Source organism: Dendropsophus ebraccatus, chromosome 8, assembly GCF_027789765.1.
Source record: "Dendropsophus ebraccatus isolate aDenEbr1 chromosome 8, aDenEbr1.pat, whole genome shotgun sequence".
Taxonomy (NCBI): Eukaryota; Metazoa; Chordata; class Amphibia; order Anura; family Hylidae; genus Dendropsophus; species Dendropsophus ebraccatus.
The window spans coordinates 66569931-66587494 of NC_091461.1; the positions used below are offsets into that span (position 1 = coordinate 66569931).

The following is a 17564-nucleotide window of genomic DNA, read 5'->3' on the forward strand; positions in this document are numbered from 1 at the left end:
CAGAGAGCTCCCCGTGCGCCGGAAGTCACAGCCACAGATGCACGGGACACCTCCGGCAGCCGCGCATCAGCCGGGGACCAGACCAGAGAGGCTCGACGGGGGAACGGATGGCAGGTGAGTTGTGTGCTGTTTTTTGTTTTTGTTTTATCTGCTGTGCAGGGGGGGGGGGGGGGAGAGAGGGAAGAGGGGGACCATCTAAAAGGGGGGGGGAGGGAAGAGGGGGACCATCTATAAGGGTGGGGGGAGAGGGGGACCATCTTTAAGGGGGGGAGGGAAGAGGGGGACCATCTATAAGGGGGGGGAGAGGGAGACCATCTATAAGGGGGGGGGGAAGAGGGGGACCATCTATAAGGGGGGGGAGAAGGGGACCATCTATAAGGGGGGGAAAAGGGGGACCATCTATAAGGGAGGGGGGAAAAGGGGGACCATCTATAAGGGGGGGAAGAGGGGGACCATCTATAAGGGGGGGGAGAGGGGGACCATCTAAAAGGGAGGGGGGAGAGGGGGACCATCTTTAAGGGGGGGAGGGAAGAGGGGGACCATCTATAAGGGGGGGGAGAGGGAGACCATCTATAAGGGGGGGGAAGAGGGGGACCATCTATAAGGGGGGGGAGAAGGGGACCATCTATAAGGGGGGGAAAAGGGGGACCATCTATAAGGGAGGGGGGAAAAGGGGGACCATCTATAAGGGGGGGAAGAGGGGGACCATCTATAAGGGGGGGGGAGAGGGGGACCATCTAAAAGGTAGGGGGGAGAGGGGGACTATCTATAAGGGAGCGGGGAGAGGGGGACCATCTATAAGGGAGGGGGGAGAGGGGGACCATCTATAAGGGAGGGGGGAGAGGGGGACCATCTATAAGGGAAAGGGGACCATCTATAAGGGGGGGAAGAGGGGGACCATCTCCTAAAAGATCAGCACCCTCCTCTCCTGACATCCTCTGTGCTGCTGGGACTTCTCCTATAGGATTAGCACCCTCCTCTCCTGACATCCTCTGTGCTGCTGGAACCTCTCCTATAGGATTAGCACCCTCCTCTCCTGACCTCCTCTGTGCTGCTGTGACCTCCCCTATAAGATCAGCCCCCTCCTCTCCTGACATCCTCTGTGCAGCAAGGGACCAAACGTTATGTTTACTGGGGACAGCATTGGGGGGGGGGGGGGCAGCATTGGATTATAATGTGGGCGGATTGACGGGGGGGGGGCGTCATCCTATAGTTCGCCTCGGGCAGCAGAGAGGCTAGAATCACCCCTGGGTGTTCCTGTCTATAAAATGGCTGACATGGAGGAGCATGCCTGAGTCTGTATATGTCTATGGTGGCAGGGGCATAGGGAGGGAGGTGCAAGGGGGGCAGCTGCCCCGGGTTCAGGGCTTAGGGGGGGCGCCAGCCTCCCTCCTGATGCACAGCAACCCTTTCCCTTTAGCCACAAGCCACTAAGTGATGCTGTGTGTAGACAGCAGGGCCGCAAGTGTCAGGCTTCGCCCCTCTTCCCCTCCTCTCAGTGTGTGAGAAGGAAGTGAGAACACAGAGCGCACAGGAGAGGCTGCCTCTATAGAAAGGGACAGACTGCAGCTCAGGAGCAGCGCTCACAGCTACCTGCAGATCCTGTGCACACTGAGGGGGGCTGGGCCTCACACTGCTGCTGCCCGGGTTCCTGCAGGAGAACATAACATATATAGAGAAGACATCAGCAATGGGCATATGGTCGACATTTTGGATATTGATATAATCATAGTACCTAATAGTTCAGTGATCCCCTAAGGCTTGCTGAGCCTTGTAGTTCGATTTTTGTCTCAATATTCTTTACGAGTGCGGCAAGTTACACAATATTAATTACATATATTACATAGACAGACCAGAGGGATCCATGGGATAGATAGATAGAAGATTCCAAGATGCTGCAAGGAGATGATCAACTTTGTGAAGTGATCTCACACTTGTGGTCAGACAGTGCAATAAGGGGCACAGTACAATATACTTCATGGGGGGGCACCACACTGAATCTTTGCCCTGGGTGCAGGAAATGTTAGCTATGCCTCTGATGACACAGGGGGCGGGCATGGTCACATACTCCTCCATGTCGGCCATTTTATGGACAGAAACAAAACAAAGCAGGGCAGCCCAGCCAGGAGGAGGGGAGTCTGATTTTAGCTCTATTAGGTACACATGGAATTGCTGTCAGTATATACAGTAGTACAGTTACTAATACTGTACATTGACTTATTTTACTATAAAGTGGCCAACCCCTTTAAGTATATGTGGCAGCCTGCAGCCAGGAGAAGAATTAAAAAAAAAAACTAAACAGAAAAACAACTGCTTCTCTAAGCTAAGGAAGAATAAAGAGCCAAAGGAGGGGTACTGCGCAGTCACATGGCTTCCTAGGTAATCTCTTTGAAAGGGTCCCATAATGGCTGCAATGCCTGCCTCTGTGTATGTAAACCCTTTGGAGAGGAAAATCAATATAGGCTACAGTACAGGTATAAATACAAGTAAATTATAATTTCAATCTTTAAATTTTTTGTACCACTGTTAATCTACTTCTTCCACTCTGCAGGAATTTTATGGGAGGTCTATACGCAGTATATTTGATAGTGACGTGATAATGATATTATATGGACTTTCTGCCTCAACAGATGTAAAAGTACAAAACAATGCCACAAAAGAGAAATTCTGCACATGTGACAATAAACAAAATTTGTAAATGGCTCTTATACTAATATCATACCTGGCATTCCTCCTGTCATGATCATTGAGTGCAAGTTGGAACACGTATTCCCTCAAGTAAGTCTGTAACTCCTGGTAAGTGCCAACCATTTGATTGAAAGTGCTGGTTGTGAAAAAAGAGAGCATACATTAATGACGGAATAATCATTCTGTTAGTAAAACAGGTAACATTTCATCTTTTTAAAGTGTACCTGTTGTTATAACTTTCAAAATCTAAATAAACATTAGATGTGATATAAAGCAAATTTGCAATTTACATTCATTTTATAAATTTTTTGTTATCATTGAGCACTTCATGTTTTCTGAAAAAGAGTCAGAAAACAGGAAGTCCCGTGTTTCCCAGGTCATCTGAGCGCTCACAGAGAAAAGGCAGTCATGTGACTGATAGACACATTAAGCTATGACTTTCTGTACTGGCTGTAATTGCTGTGTTTAGTTTTTTTTTTTCCACCAGCACAAATCAGGAAGTCTGCCTTCAGGAGACTCAACCTGGATTTCTAGTAAGTTCAGCTTTGTTTTACAGCATGATAACAACAACAACAAAAAAATAATAATGAATGTATATTGCAAACTTGCTTTATTTCACATCTACTGTTGATTTAGATTAAGGATCTGTTGCCTCTCCACATAAGTACATATGTATAGTGTGATTTGAAGACATAGCTGTCAGCCAAACAACCTACAAATTGTGCTACAGTAAATTGCATGGAAAATGTATTGTAACTTTCTGAGTTATGAAAGGCAGGGACATCACATAACAGTGGAAGTGACATAATCAGACATGTATCATTGAGGTGTGTATCAATAATACATGATAAATCGAGTAAATGAGTCAATAGAATACACTAAGGGCTTGCAATGATGCATACGTGAAAGTACTGAGATAAAATATGTATAAGAGTGGGAATTACCCGAAAGTAGTGACTAGCTGACTACATTTTGGACCTTTGATGTCAATGGGGCCTGTTCCTGATTATATACATCAATAAACTGTTATGACAGGTCCCTGACATCTGTGAAAGTGAAAGTTACTGTAGTTACAATGTTAAAACCTCATGAAGGGTACAGTGGTGCTTGTGTCTATCTTGTCTAATAATGACTTTTGTCTATGGGCAGGGTCTAATGGGGATACATTCTTGATACAATAACTAGCAATGTTATTTTTAATACTTTTCAAATGGTCCTCAACGGCAATTCATGCAAATAGGAAAGGTAATCTCTAGAGAAATACTTACTCTCTGTCAATGACAAGGCACTGTGTGTCATCCTCTTCAGCTATGATGTTAGCAGAGCGGACATCCTCACTTGAAAAAGAAGGACAGAATAAGAAATCGGGCATTGGGCATTTCATTATCACCGTTTTCAGCATCTTTTGTCGTTTCAATCATCTGATTATTGATCAGATGAGAAGAAAGCAGTGGAAAGAATGTGATTAAGAAACATCACCTCTTTCTGGTGACAGAAGTCTATCTGCATGGCACAGTGTATGTGATCACTTTATATTCTAGTTTGGGCAGGCACATTTTTTTCCAAAGTTTTGGCAAGGATGAAAAAAATAATATACACTTACCTCCCTGGCTCAAGCACTGGTGACTACATACCACTGCTCCTGTCCCCTATTCCCCCGGCTGCTTCCTGGTTTGAGAGGGAACCTGGGACCCCGCTACAGCCACTGACTGAGAGGGCATGGAATGTCCCGATCCAGCTACCCTCTCAAACCAGGAAGCCACTGGGGACCGGGAGAGTGGTGGTATGCAGGCAGCATTGGTGGAGCCTGGGAAGTAAGTGCATGTTATTTTTTTTCATCCTTCCCCTTCCCAGCACTTTTGGAAAAATGTCCCTGCCTGGACTTCTCCTTTAATAAAAAGACATTACAACATGGTCAAAAGGATGGAGAAAGAAAGGGTCCTTCTGCGCAGGCCGTTATTCACACACACTTTATTGGTCCTTTCAAATAACGCGTTTCAAAGTCATCAGACTTTTTCTTCAGATTAATAGGACAGATGCTGTCCTATTAATCTGAAGAAGAAGTCTGATGACTTTGAAACACGTTATTTGTAAGGACCAATAAAGTGTGTGTGAATAACGGCCTGCGCAGAAGGACCCTTTCTTTCTCCATCCTTTTGGCTATTTATCCCGGACCCTCGAATAGTGTGCGGTGTCATACTTCTGCTGCGGCTGATTGCTACGGATTTGCGCTATTAATGGTTGTTGTGGCTACACACAACCTACCCAGGTGAGCAGTCTCCTGGAATATTCCCTTTGTGGGGTATTGAAGCTTATCACCCTATGAGGCGCTCTGCCTTTTTTCTTTTTGTTTTGTTGCATTACAACATGGTGATATTTAGAGCAGTGGGTTGTATTGTTTTTAGCCCTTTCCAGTTTAGGAACAGAGCAGCACAATGTCATTTAGATCCCTCAGCCACATTAGAAGACAAGGTAGCTGGGGGGCCTTGTTACAGCTTGTGCATTGGAGCCTAAGAGCATCAAGTTAAGCCTTTGGATTTAACAATTTGTAGCCCTCACAGTTGTAGTAGTGCCTTAGTTCTGAAATGTATGGCCATAATAAAATTTGTTTGAGGTGAATATGCATAAAAGTCTGATCCGTACCTAATTAATGCTTTCTCCCCAAAGTAATCCCCAACTCCCAGGGTTTTGATTTCTTGTGGTTCCTGAGACCCTTCCATCGCTTGCGTCACACACACCTAAGAAAATAATGAAATCCATAAAAAAAGTAAACAGTGAACTTTATATTATTTGTATCCTTTCGCCATGACTGCCATAGTTATTTGTAATCTTTGTGGCCGACTGCCTTGTTATAATCCTAGGAAAAGATCTTGGCCCATCTGACAATGGCGCTCCTTACAAACCCATGTTGTTATGAAGTGTTGGTGGAGGTATTAATAGTATAAAAGGTTGTACGGGTTGTTTCTGCCCTCCGTTTGTACAGCTGTTTTGTTCTTTAATGAGATGATTTTATATTTCATCACAGCTGAAAATGAGAAGAGCGCAGTTGCCAGATGAGCCTACAACATATTGTTTACAAGGAATCCCGAGAGCCTACACTTGCAGGTCTCTTGATGCCTATTTGGATCTTTTATTTTCCTGCAGAAAACCTCCTCAAATTCAACCAGACTCTTAATTACTTAAATGCGGGACTGGCATATCACTGGCGAATGTGAGAGCCAACCACATTTAATTTGTATCAACACCAGAAGGGGCTGTGTTTCAATATGAGCAGATTATAAAGTCAGCTCTAATTCTAATCACTGACGGCAAATAGGTCTGCGGGAAAGAAGGAGATTGCTATCTCATCCACCAGAATGATTAGCACAGCCGGAGCAGTATGTTTGTAAACATGAAGCAGCCCAAGCAGATGACATCCTGTTGCTTCTGTGCTGAGACTATACCAATTCCATTCAGTGTGCTGGCATTTTACTCACTGTCCTGCCATGCACTGTCTTCTGTACCATGTGCAAGAGAGAGAGGGAAAAACAATCTGACACAATGGGCCATTCTTTAATGATTCCTACTTGCTACTTGTCTTGTATGACACATCTCATTTTTCAACAGTTTTCAATATTTGTCCCAGTAAGGCTGGATTCACATCACACTTACTTGTACGTTCCTGGTATAGGCTATGTTCACACAACGTATGTTTTCTATTAATCACAGCCGTTGTTGCAAATTGCAACACTGGCCGTGATTAATAATAAATGTACATTGCATTGAAGTCAATGAAATCCTGTCCGGAGTGTATACACATAGTATACACTCCGGTCAGGATTTCTAGAGGCTGCAGGAAAAACTGACATGTCAGTTTTTTGCGGCCGCTATTGATTGAATAGCGGCTGCACAGAACTGTCAGTTCACACAATGGAAAGTACCTCTCTGGCCACACTTTCCATTGTGTGCTCTGGTGAATTCAATAGAAATGGATGAATTTCACTGACACCGGCCATTCTGTGACAAGTGTGAACCCGGCCTTACACTGGTGTTCATATACATTTATGTAATGCAATCCAAAGCACTCTGAAAAATCTTCAGTAAAAATCACAGGTGTTTAGTCATTGAACAGTGTTAAAAGGGTTATCTAGCATTACCTAAAAATCTATGATACAGTTGGGGCTGCGGAGGACACATATGTATACTTACCTGTTCCACTATGTTGCAGCTGCGGTTCCCATGCCTCCCACTTTTCGCCATTGTCATCCTTTTGACAACATCCGCTAATATGCCGTTCCCACAGGAAATGGCCGCTCAGCACAGATTCAGAGCAGCCTTTTCCTGTGGGAATGACACATCTAAACACTGTGGAGAGTGGGAGTCCTGGCAGAACAATTAGGTATATAAAATGGTTGTGTTCCCCGGCAGCATCATAGATTTTTTAACTTATGCCAGGCAGTCCCTTTAACACAAACCAAAAAAGAAAAAGGACACACAATGGATGCACCACCAATAATTTCCAATTTAATCTTTATTTATAAAAATTAAGTTAATTTTATGTGTTTTTTGTCATATAGATTTTTTTTTAAATAAATAAAGATTGAATTGGGAATTATTGGTGATGCATCCATTGTATGTCCTTTTCTTTTTTGGTTTGTGCTATTGGTCTTTCAATAGATTGCACAAGATTGCATTACTTTAAAATAATATGTTAGTGGTGTTCGAGCTCCCTAATTTTTGCTTTGCTACATGGACAGTCCCTTTTAAGACAATGTTTCAGTTTTTCATTGAAATCTTTTTTTTCTCATTGGTTCGTTGCACGTGAATTGGTTTCAAAGTATTTTTGTCCCCCTTTTTTGGTTAATACAGTACATGTATGGATGATGCATTAATGGTGCTGTAACAGTGAGGCTGCATTCACATGTTCTGTGTTTGCTCTATGAATTACGGACGACATGGACGGTGAATGCCTGTCCTGGACTGTCTCCCAACATGGCACGATGTAACAATATCATGCGGGGAGTGGGGAACCAGTTTGAATCTCCCTGGCACTCTAGTGACACAGCCCTGATGGCACTGTCTTGTACAAATCTCTCTTCTGCCTACATTGACTTAAAAACGGCTCTCTAAATTTACTGATCCAATAATAAAAAAAAATGCTCAAAAAAAGTCCTCAAGGCGCAAAATATCTGGGTTAAATCCTATTAAATCCGGTAAATCCTATTAATTTAGGCATTATTGCCATGTTTCCTGAGCGGCTCATTGACTAATATGGGTGGGTATTCTCTCCCTGGGAATGGAGGAGGTGATCTATCCCTGCCTGTAATATCAGTGGTGTGTGTCCCTGTCATCTTCCTTAAAAAAGTAGTTCACAAAAAATTATTATTGGCCCCCAGTTCAACTGCTGCTGTGACTCCTCTTCTGTCTCCTGTGATTGAACGTTGGAAGTCACGCGCTTCCATAGAGAATGCATTAGAGCGCATGAGTTCCGTCGTGCAATCACAGGAGACAGAAGAGAAGTCACAGCAGAGTCTGACGTGAGCGCACCGGATTCGAACGGCGCCACGGGACCGGAATGAAGCAGCGCCGAGGGACACCGATCAGCTGCGGTGAGTATACCTGCTAGCGCCTAGCGGGGGGGCTAATAATAATTTTCTGTAAACTGCTTCTTTAAAGGACAACTCCGGCGGGACCTGAAAAAAAAAAAAACACAGACACACACACCATACTCACCATCCCTCCGGTGACGATCGCCACTTAAATTGCCCGCCAACTATGTCTCCGTCATCTCTGGCCGCCATCCTGCGATCTCCCTCACTTCTGGGTCCATGGGAGAAAAAAGGCAGCCTTTTCGTGCGCACCGGCAGCCTTTTTTTTTGGCTGGAGCACATCACATGGCTTCCAGCAAGCTCGGCCAATCAGGGCTGAGCAAGATGGAAGCCATGTGATGCGCTCCAGCCAATGAAAAGGCTGCTGGTGCCCAAGTGCACCAGCAGCCTTTTCCTCTCCCATTCACTTCAGCGAGGAGGAAGAATACCTGGCCCGCCCCCTGGCTCAGACACATCGTCAAAAGATGGTGCTCGGGAGAAGAGGATGGGGGTCGACAGGAATTGGTAATGTATACTTTATTTAACTTAAGGGGGGTTGGAAAAAGGGGAGGAAGGGGGCCAGACCGCTTATTTCCACACATTACAAAGTTATATAACTTTGTAATGTGTGTTAAATAAGCTAAAACATTTTTTTGTGGGAGTTGTCCTTTAAGCTTTATGACATAGGGTGAGATTTATCAAACTGGTGTGAAGTGAAACTGGCTCAGTCGCCCTAGCATCAGATTCCACTTTTCATTCTTCACAGACTCTTTGGAAAATGAAAGGTGGAATCTGATTGGTTGCTAGGGGCAACTGAGCCAGTTTCACTTTACACCATCTTTGATAAATCTCCCCCATAGTGTTTTTTATGCTTTTACCAATTTTGCATTGGGGTCAGGAAGCTATGAGCTATACCTTTTCATTATGGTAATGAAACGGAGGGTTAACATACAAACCAGTCTCTAAATTAATATACTGATTTCACATCAAACATTTTGTTTCAACAGGATTCATTTTTACCTTTCCTTTGGCAATTATGAAGAACGTGTTGCCCTCTTCCCCTTCTCTGATGATATAATCCCCTTTGTCATAAAAGTCCTGCAGAATGAAAATGATAACGTTTGATTTAGAGAAATGCAATCAAGAAAAACTTGTGTGGGTAATAATCAGGGAAACAAAAGATGTGTTTCCGGCATTGTGATTATGCCCGAGACCTTTTGCCCTAGACCGTCCAGCCCCATAGCTCTTGACAATAGTCTCATGATAGTACACTTGGTGCCAAGCACCTACAGCAATCAGCTCACATAATTATGATTACCATGGTTCTCATCTAACCAAATACTCTATTTTACAGATTGTAAAATTAACAGATATATTTGCTAGAAGATCTAGATTTAAAGAGCACCTGCAACCCTTTGTCTCTATTTCATTAAAAGATGCCATGCCATGTCAAGATTTATATGAATTGGGGTCTTCAGGCCATGGATCAGTGAGTGGGAAAAGATGGGTGCTCCCGCTATGTGACGTACTCCTGTGAGCCTGCATTTGGCATCTGTCCAGGTCACGTGACACAAAGCCAGCAAAAAACACCCTAAGGCTATGTTCACACAACGTAATATTTCTGTAAAGAACGGATGCTAATTGCAATGGAGTCAGCACCCGTTCTTTACTGCAGGGGCGGCACTGCATTGAAGTCCATGCAATGCTGCCTGCTGTGTTTACACATCGCTATGTTAAAATAATGTACCTGCCTATTATATAGCTGTTCACACAATGTAATGTGTGGCGGATGCAGGACATTACATTGAAGTAAATGGTTAATTGATTTGCGGCCACACCCAACGGTAACTGTACACTCGACAGTGCCCGCAATGTTAAAAAATGTTTAAAAAATGATGTTCCTGCAGCCAATACAGAGGTATCGGCTGCAGGAACATCCTGAATGCAGCCTGAGTTTAATAGTGTCTTTTATGCAACAGACGCTGTTAAACATAGTGTGAACACAGCCTAAGCATCTACTAAGCATGAGCTTATTTTCCTGATTGTACACAATGCAAAGTTCTAGGTAAACATTTTCCAGAATTGTTACGTCCCAGTAGGCAAGTATTTTTGGTACAAAAAAGACAGAACACATGTCCAAGTACAGAAATAGGTCCTCAAAGGAGACCTGTCACCCCCCGTGTCGGGGTGACAGGCTCCCGACCCCCAGCTAGATCCCCTTATACCTCATCCTGCTGAGTCTCGCTCCCAGAGCCGGTCCCGGGACGGAGATATCCCGGTCAGAAGCCGGCGCGCGCGCTGTGGAGATAGATCCGGTGTCCATAGAGAATAAATGGAGCCGGACTCATCTCTGCAGCGCGCACGGCTCCATTCATTCTCTATGGACGCCAGACCTATCTCCACAGCGCGCGCGCCGGCTTCTGGCCGGGATATCCCCGTTCCGGGAGCGGGACTCGGCCATATGAGGTCTGTATAAGGGGATCTAGCTGGGGGTCGGGAGCCTGTCACCCCGGCATGGGGGGTGACAGGTCCTCTTTAATGGTACATTTACATGTACAGTGTTTTCAGCTGCATTGCCTTTTCTTCTGCTTGTTTTTGTGCTTAAAATAAGACATGCAGCATTAAAAACCAGCCGGTTTATGTGACTGTAAACTTAACCCTTTTACGACCTTTCAATGCCCAGGTCGTTTTTGGACATCAGCTTATGGGATCATAATGATCCCATAAGATGATGTCCCTAAGTCTGCCCCCTCTCCTCTGTCCCCTGCCGCTGTCACAATCTTGTGACTGCGGTAGGGGAGAGAGGGGAGGGGGCAGAGCGGACAGCCGCGCGCCCTGCCTTCCCTTCCTCCCCCCGCTGGCCTCCGTAGCCAGGTTTCCATGGCTACCATCGAGGCTCTGCAATCACTATGCAGAGCCCTGATGGACAGCGGACAGAGAATTCTCCCTCTGTAGGAGCCTCATAGATGCTGCGGTTGTGCAGACTGCAGTATCTATAAGGTTAACTCAGCGGTGAGGTGTATACTGTGGGTGGGCCTGGTGCGTGCCATTTAGCAGCAGCTTGCTGCATCCATGGGTCCCCATGCGGGCCCCCTTGGAAGGCGGGCCTAGTTGCCATGGCGACCGATGCGACCACTGTAGCTATGCCACTGACTAGCGGGCAATGTTATAACTTTAAATTTCTCACAGAAAATATGGGAATTACAAATATTCTAGATATTGATGTCTCTGTCAGAATATGCAAAGTTTTTTTTTAATGAGTGCTCCTTAAAGTATACAAGTTTACAAAATAAATAAGAAATAAGAAAAACTATCCTATAGTTTCTTAGTGAGTACAATAATACAGTACATCATTCTACAGAGGTCTTTTACATAGAAAAACCTGCAATGTCCCCTCATTTTGTAATCTAGTATCTAGTACAATTTTTATAATGTCTACGTATAACTAATATATATTGCATACATTAGAGCAAATAACTTTAAAGGGGTACTCTGGGAAAATGTAAAACAAAACAGGGAGGGTAGGGGGAACACAAAGTGACAGTTACCCATTCCCGTGACCCCTCAGTGCCACAGCTTATGTAGACCCACTGCTCTCCTGTATCTTCCAGTCCTGTGACCTCACAGGACTAAAGTGGTGAAAGTCACTACAATCATCTGTACAAATCCTTTGGGATTGGGAACTATAAGGAATATATTGAACTGGGAGTATACCCTTGCTTTAGCCTATCAAGTTGTGGATCATACTTACCTGTTATCTCTCACCTAGAAAAAGTAAATGGAAGACTGTTCTTTGCGTTAACCCTGTATTGTCTGACTCTTTCTGCATCAAGACCCAGCGTTGTGCATCTGGGCCTTGCCTTCTAATTGTTGCACACTTTTGAACTGTAACTCTTTTCCATTATATTGTACAAGAGAACTGTGCATTTATATATTGAGATCATACATATGACTGTCCAACCCTGAGTACATACCAAAGAGCTATATAAAAATTCAGATCAGCAACTCATTGCATGGATTATGTGCAAATTTCTGATGGAGAATGAGTCATTTGCTCAGTAAGGGACAAACAATTAGTCAGGCAACGCTGCTCTCACCAGCTACTAAATCGTGATTGCTCTTTATTCTTAATGAGGAGTTTGCCGACATTATGCCATGTCAGCACAGCCTTGCATCTTCACTCTATGAACAGTGAAATTTTAATCACACTTCTTCCTACAGTTTGTTAACTAATCTAATAGACTAATGACTTGGGGACAACTAAGGCCTATAGGTGTCCTCTTCTACCTCAGTGAGAACATGGAATACTTTAATTTATTATGCTCATTTGGGGGAACCTTGGAGAGCCGTGTATGTCGTACAGCTGTGCAAATACCCATTGTTAATTTTAGTTTCATTATTAAATTATTTGTTTATTATCTGGTTATTAATTGTGGTATTTATTTATATTGTATCATTAACTCTTTGACGACCCAGGGCGTAACTGTACCGAACATTCAGGTACGTAACTGTACTGAACGTTCCTGGGTTCGGTAGGAGAGTTTAGTGGGTGGTCATGCCATCTTCCCTTTCTGAACTGTGGTGGTCTAGTGGCGGGATCACCCCCCACAATGCAATCGCGGAGGGGTCATCCCTGCTTGTTGTCAGACCAGGGCTCTAAGCCGTAATTGCGCCGATCCCGGCTTGGCACTCCATTTCTCCGGCAGCCTAGAACAATGCATTACTGATCTCATGGATCTATGCAGTACATATGTACTGCATAGATCTCTATGTGAGATCAGTGTAGTAATAATATAAGAAAAAAAAAGAAAAGTTTTTTCAATAATAAAAAATGCCCTCCCCTAATAAAAGTTTGAATCACCCCCTTTTCCCAATTTATAGGTAAAAATAAACAAAAAATTAAACATATTTGGTATCGCTGTGTGCATAATTGCCCTAACTATTGAATTAGTTTATTCCCCATCTGGCACGGTAAACAGCATAAGTTTAAAAAAAAGGCCAAAGTGCAAAATTGCTAATTTCTTTGGTCTATGAGGCTGTGTGAGGTGTCTTTATTTTTACCTCAGGTACAAATAAAGACACCTCACACAGCCTCATAGACCAAAGGATAAAAGCGTTATAATGGTGCGTTCACACCTACAGGATCTGCAGCTGATTTTCTGCAGCAGATTTCATTTAAATAACTAAACACAGCATCAAATCTGCTGCAGATCTGCTGCAGATCCTGTAGGTGTGAACGCACCCTAAGGATGGTAATAGAGCCATTTCAAGAACATTCCGTTTTTTTTTTTTTTTTTTTTTTTTAAAGGTTTTCATTTTCTAAAAGCAAATGATATAAACACGAAACCCCCGAAATGAAAATAAAGTGTCTTTTTTTTTTTTCTTCAATTTTACCACCATATAATTTTGTTCCGGTTTCTCTGCATGTTTTATGGAAACAATTAAGTCTGTAATTGCAAAGTACAATCGGTGTCGCAAAAAAAGGATCATGTGGGTCTGTAATTGAAAAAATGCAAGCCTTTTCAACACGAGGAGGAAAAAACAAAAATGTAAAAACAAAATTTGGCCTGGTCATCAAAGGGTTAAAATGTTACTTGAGTCCATATGGTATACAGACCCTGGTATCCTATACAATCTGCACTATCCAATGGAGCTGTCATTAACTCACCACCCTCTAATGGTATTGAGATTATTTTGCTATATCCCAATCCATACAATAAAGTTGTTAATGTCCGCCTATTGTAACTGTTCTAGAGTTCAGCGTGAAACTAACGTTTTCTTTCATATGGAAAGTCAGATAAATACAAAAAATACTACCAAAACGTTTATAATAGAAACTCAATTTAAATAATATGTCCGTCTTTGATGATACATTCCCTTTAAGAATTTACATTTTAGTAGAGCATTAGCTACTAATCTGAATCTAGAGAATGTTTGAAGGCTATATACTCAGCAGGTGATATGGGAATAGTGGGGCTAATATTGCTCAGATGCTAATGCAGAATATAATCATAATCTGATCAAATAGCTCAGAGAAGAGAAATGACTCGGAGGAACATTTTAGAAGATATTTTAATCACCTTATAAAGCTCAGACAGGCCAGATTTACACTGTTATGTACTTCCTGTTTTAAGCCCCACCAGAATTAGTAGCCACATCTGTTTAGATGCCTGTGTGATATTGTGTAGCTTTATTTTGTTGCTACAGTATGAAGATAAAAATGTTATGTTGATATTTGTTAAGATGATTATGTCACTAGTATACATCGAAATAACAAGTCTGTTGATTTAATAGACTGCAGAATATTAGTGACTACTTTTAGTCTTTTTTTGTCTTTGTTAAAAATGCAGTAGTCCATGGCAAACATGTCCTACCTTATATACTGTACTTTATTGTATTGTGATACAACTCTACTGCCTACAAGCAAAGTCATGTTGCCTCCAGGTCAGATGTCTCATTAGGTACCTGTGCCAAGATATGGCCAAGTAGCAAAGGATCTTTGCTCTTTTGGGTAGGGGAACAGGCTGTAGTCTATGCAGCATTATGTAGTGCAGTAATTATATACATACAATATATAGCTCTATGCAGTTAGTACTGATAAAGAATACTTACCCCAACTCTGTGTGCACCAACCCACCCCACCAAACCAGTGGTACCATCCATTTGATGAGAGCAAATCCTTTCTGGGCATATCCTAAAATGCACCTGGTGCCTTAGAGCAAAAAATGATCTTATAATCTGTAGCAGTAGAGACAAACTGGTGTGGCTTAGGGCCCTATTCCACCGGACGATTATCGTTCAGATTATCGTTAAATCGTTCGAATCTAAACGATAATCGTTCGGTTGAAATGCAGTTAACGATTAACGACCGAACGAGAAATCCTTGATCGCTTTATAAGACCTGGACCTATTTTTATTGTTGCTCGCTCGCAAAACTTTGGCAAATCGTTTGCATTGAATAAGACGTCGTTCGGTCATTCGCAGTAGATACGAACGCAATAGCAAAGAAATAGCGAAGAAAAAACGATCGCAAATACGATCATAAGGGCCCTATTCCACCGGACGATTATCGTTTGCATAATCGTTAACGATTAATGATCTCAAACGACTGCTATTGCGAAAGACCTGAAAACGTTCACTCATTTACATGGAATGATAATCGTTACTTATGATCGTATTTATTGCGAACGACCGAACGACGTCTTATTCAATGCAAATGATTTGCGAATGTTTTGCGAACAAGCAACGATAAAAATAGGTCCAGGTCTTATAATGCGATCAACGATTTCTCGTTCGGTCGTTAATCGTTAACTGCATTTCAAACGAACGATTAGATTTGAATGATTTAACGATAATCTGAACGATAATCGTCCAGTGGAATAGGGCTCTTAAAAGTAACGATTATCGTTCCATGGAAATGAGTGAACATTTTCAGGTCTTTCGCAATAGCGGTCGTTTGAGATTGTTAATCATTAACGATTATGCGAACGATAATCGTCTGGTGGAATAGGGCCCTTAGAGTGTCCCTTTAGAGGTCAATTAATGCAATATCCTGAGCTTCCCTGTCTGACTCCTGCCCGTGACTGCTGCTGGGTTCCTTCCTGCTGACCAGCTTACGTTGCCTTCAGCTGGATCTTGCACATCACCGCTAGCAAGCCCAGGCAGGGGTAGTGACCTGGGGGTCCCCTGCCTCGGCAAGTCCACCTCACCTTGCGGTAGGCTCTGGCAAAGACCAGTGGCCCCTTAGACTCTGTTCCTTGGTACAGCTTACACCATTGCTAGCAAAGCAAAAACTGCTTGTGTTTACAACTGTTGATTTCTTTTAAAAAAATGCGACTGTGCCTTTTTAACTTCTAAACGACATATATGTAAATTTATACAAATATGCAATTAAGAGGGTACAAAAGGAACTAGGGACTGTTGCAAAAAATAAGGGCTAATGTAGGTTTGTAGGTGAAAAAATGCAAGCGCTATGGCCTTTTAAACACAAGGAGCAAAAAACAAAAGTGCAAAAATGAAAACTGGCTGTCATGAAAGGGTTAATAAACTCATTAGCTTGAATTGGAAAATTACAGTATTATGATGCTAATGGTATATACCACAGTTCTCAGAACAGAGCTCAATTGTTTGTGTATTGTGAATAGTCTCCTAGCTGACAAGGAAGGCTCCTGCACACAGTCGTATTGCAGCTCTGGGCAGGAGCTTTATTATTTAATACCAAGAATGGGGTCGGATCCTCTCCTGAGAGATCAGCAAATCCTTTATCAAAGAAAAGCTTTCCTGATCTCCCATTGTGGGATCCAATCCCTTTTTTTGGCACTAAAGTATTAATGCACGTAGCTGTAAAACAGCCATGTGCACATGTTGTAAAATCCTAACCGTGAGTGATAGAATTTAGGGTAGCCATAGACAGAACAATAATTTTGACCATATCTGATTATGTCTATAGTTTATACAGAGCACTCGTCTCTCAGTTGCTACTTTTAAATAATGATACCTTTCAATCAGTTGTTACTAAAGACGATACATGGGCAACAAAGCCTAAAAATATTCTGACGACAAATCAATGAAATCAATGTAATCTCTATAGTAGTGTTCTGTATATGTTATATCACCATCACTGTTCTGCAAGTGTTTAGTCTATATATATATAGCATTAGGCCCAAACATTACTCATTCAGTGTCAGTAAATACGTACAACTTCCAGGCAGTCGACTATCTTGGAAAGCTTTTCCTCTGGTAAATCTTTTAGGAGTGAAACACTGAAAAAAAAATATTAAAAAACAGTTATATTCTTGGTACAAGCATTTCATATATACTTTGACAGCTCCGTAATACATTTGCCACTTCTTGTCTCTGTTAATAAAGATTTTTCTCCTACTCTGTCTCAGTAATGGAAGTTGCCCACACTTCTTAATGACTTCCTTAGAGTCAGTGCTGCTGACTGTGAGAAAAGACATTACATTTCTTGGCATATAACTTGTAATCGGCAACAACACCCTCTGTCCCAGATACATAAAGATTATCCATAGTCTTCCCTTGCTCAGAGTGTCCTTTTTGGTTCAGTGCCTTGAAATAGTCTGAAGTGAGTTTAGGGAATTATTCCTTTTTTGCCTGTAGGGGTCATTTCAGTAATCGACATGCAGGAAGATGAAAATGCCATCCCTCAACTTTAGATTTGCATTAGTGTACTAATAATGGAAGGAGTCATGTTTTCTGAGAATGTGGCATTACTAGCTTCAAGACTGTGGCAAGATTAATATGTCATCTGACAGTCTCCAGACAATGGCTGCCTGAAACTGCTGCAGT

The 17564-nt window shown here is 42.6% G+C and overlaps 1 protein-coding gene across 3 annotated transcripts in view; it reads right to left on the bottom strand.

The window, feature by feature from the left end:
- The window catches only part of LOC138799444 (cGMP-dependent protein kinase 2-like), a 119780-nt gene that overhangs the window by 52115 nt on the left and 50101 nt on the right, over positions 1-17564 (bottom strand). For 2 of the 3 annotated variants that reach the window (XM_069980616.1, XM_069980617.1), the window contains 5 exons: positions 16954-17017; positions 9276-9353; positions 5332-5426; positions 3957-4025; positions 2723-2824 (listed from right to left, as the gene is read on the bottom strand). In XM_069980616.1, coding sequence (XP_069836717.1) covers positions 2723-2824; positions 3957-4025; positions 5332-5426; positions 9276-9353; positions 16954-17017 — 408 coding nt within the window. Of the gene's footprint in view, positions 1-2722; positions 2825-3956; positions 4026-5331; positions 5427-8400; positions 8542-9275; positions 9354-16953; positions 17018-17564 lie in introns of those variants that run through there. The other variant, XM_069980619.1, reaches the window with a different exon arrangement.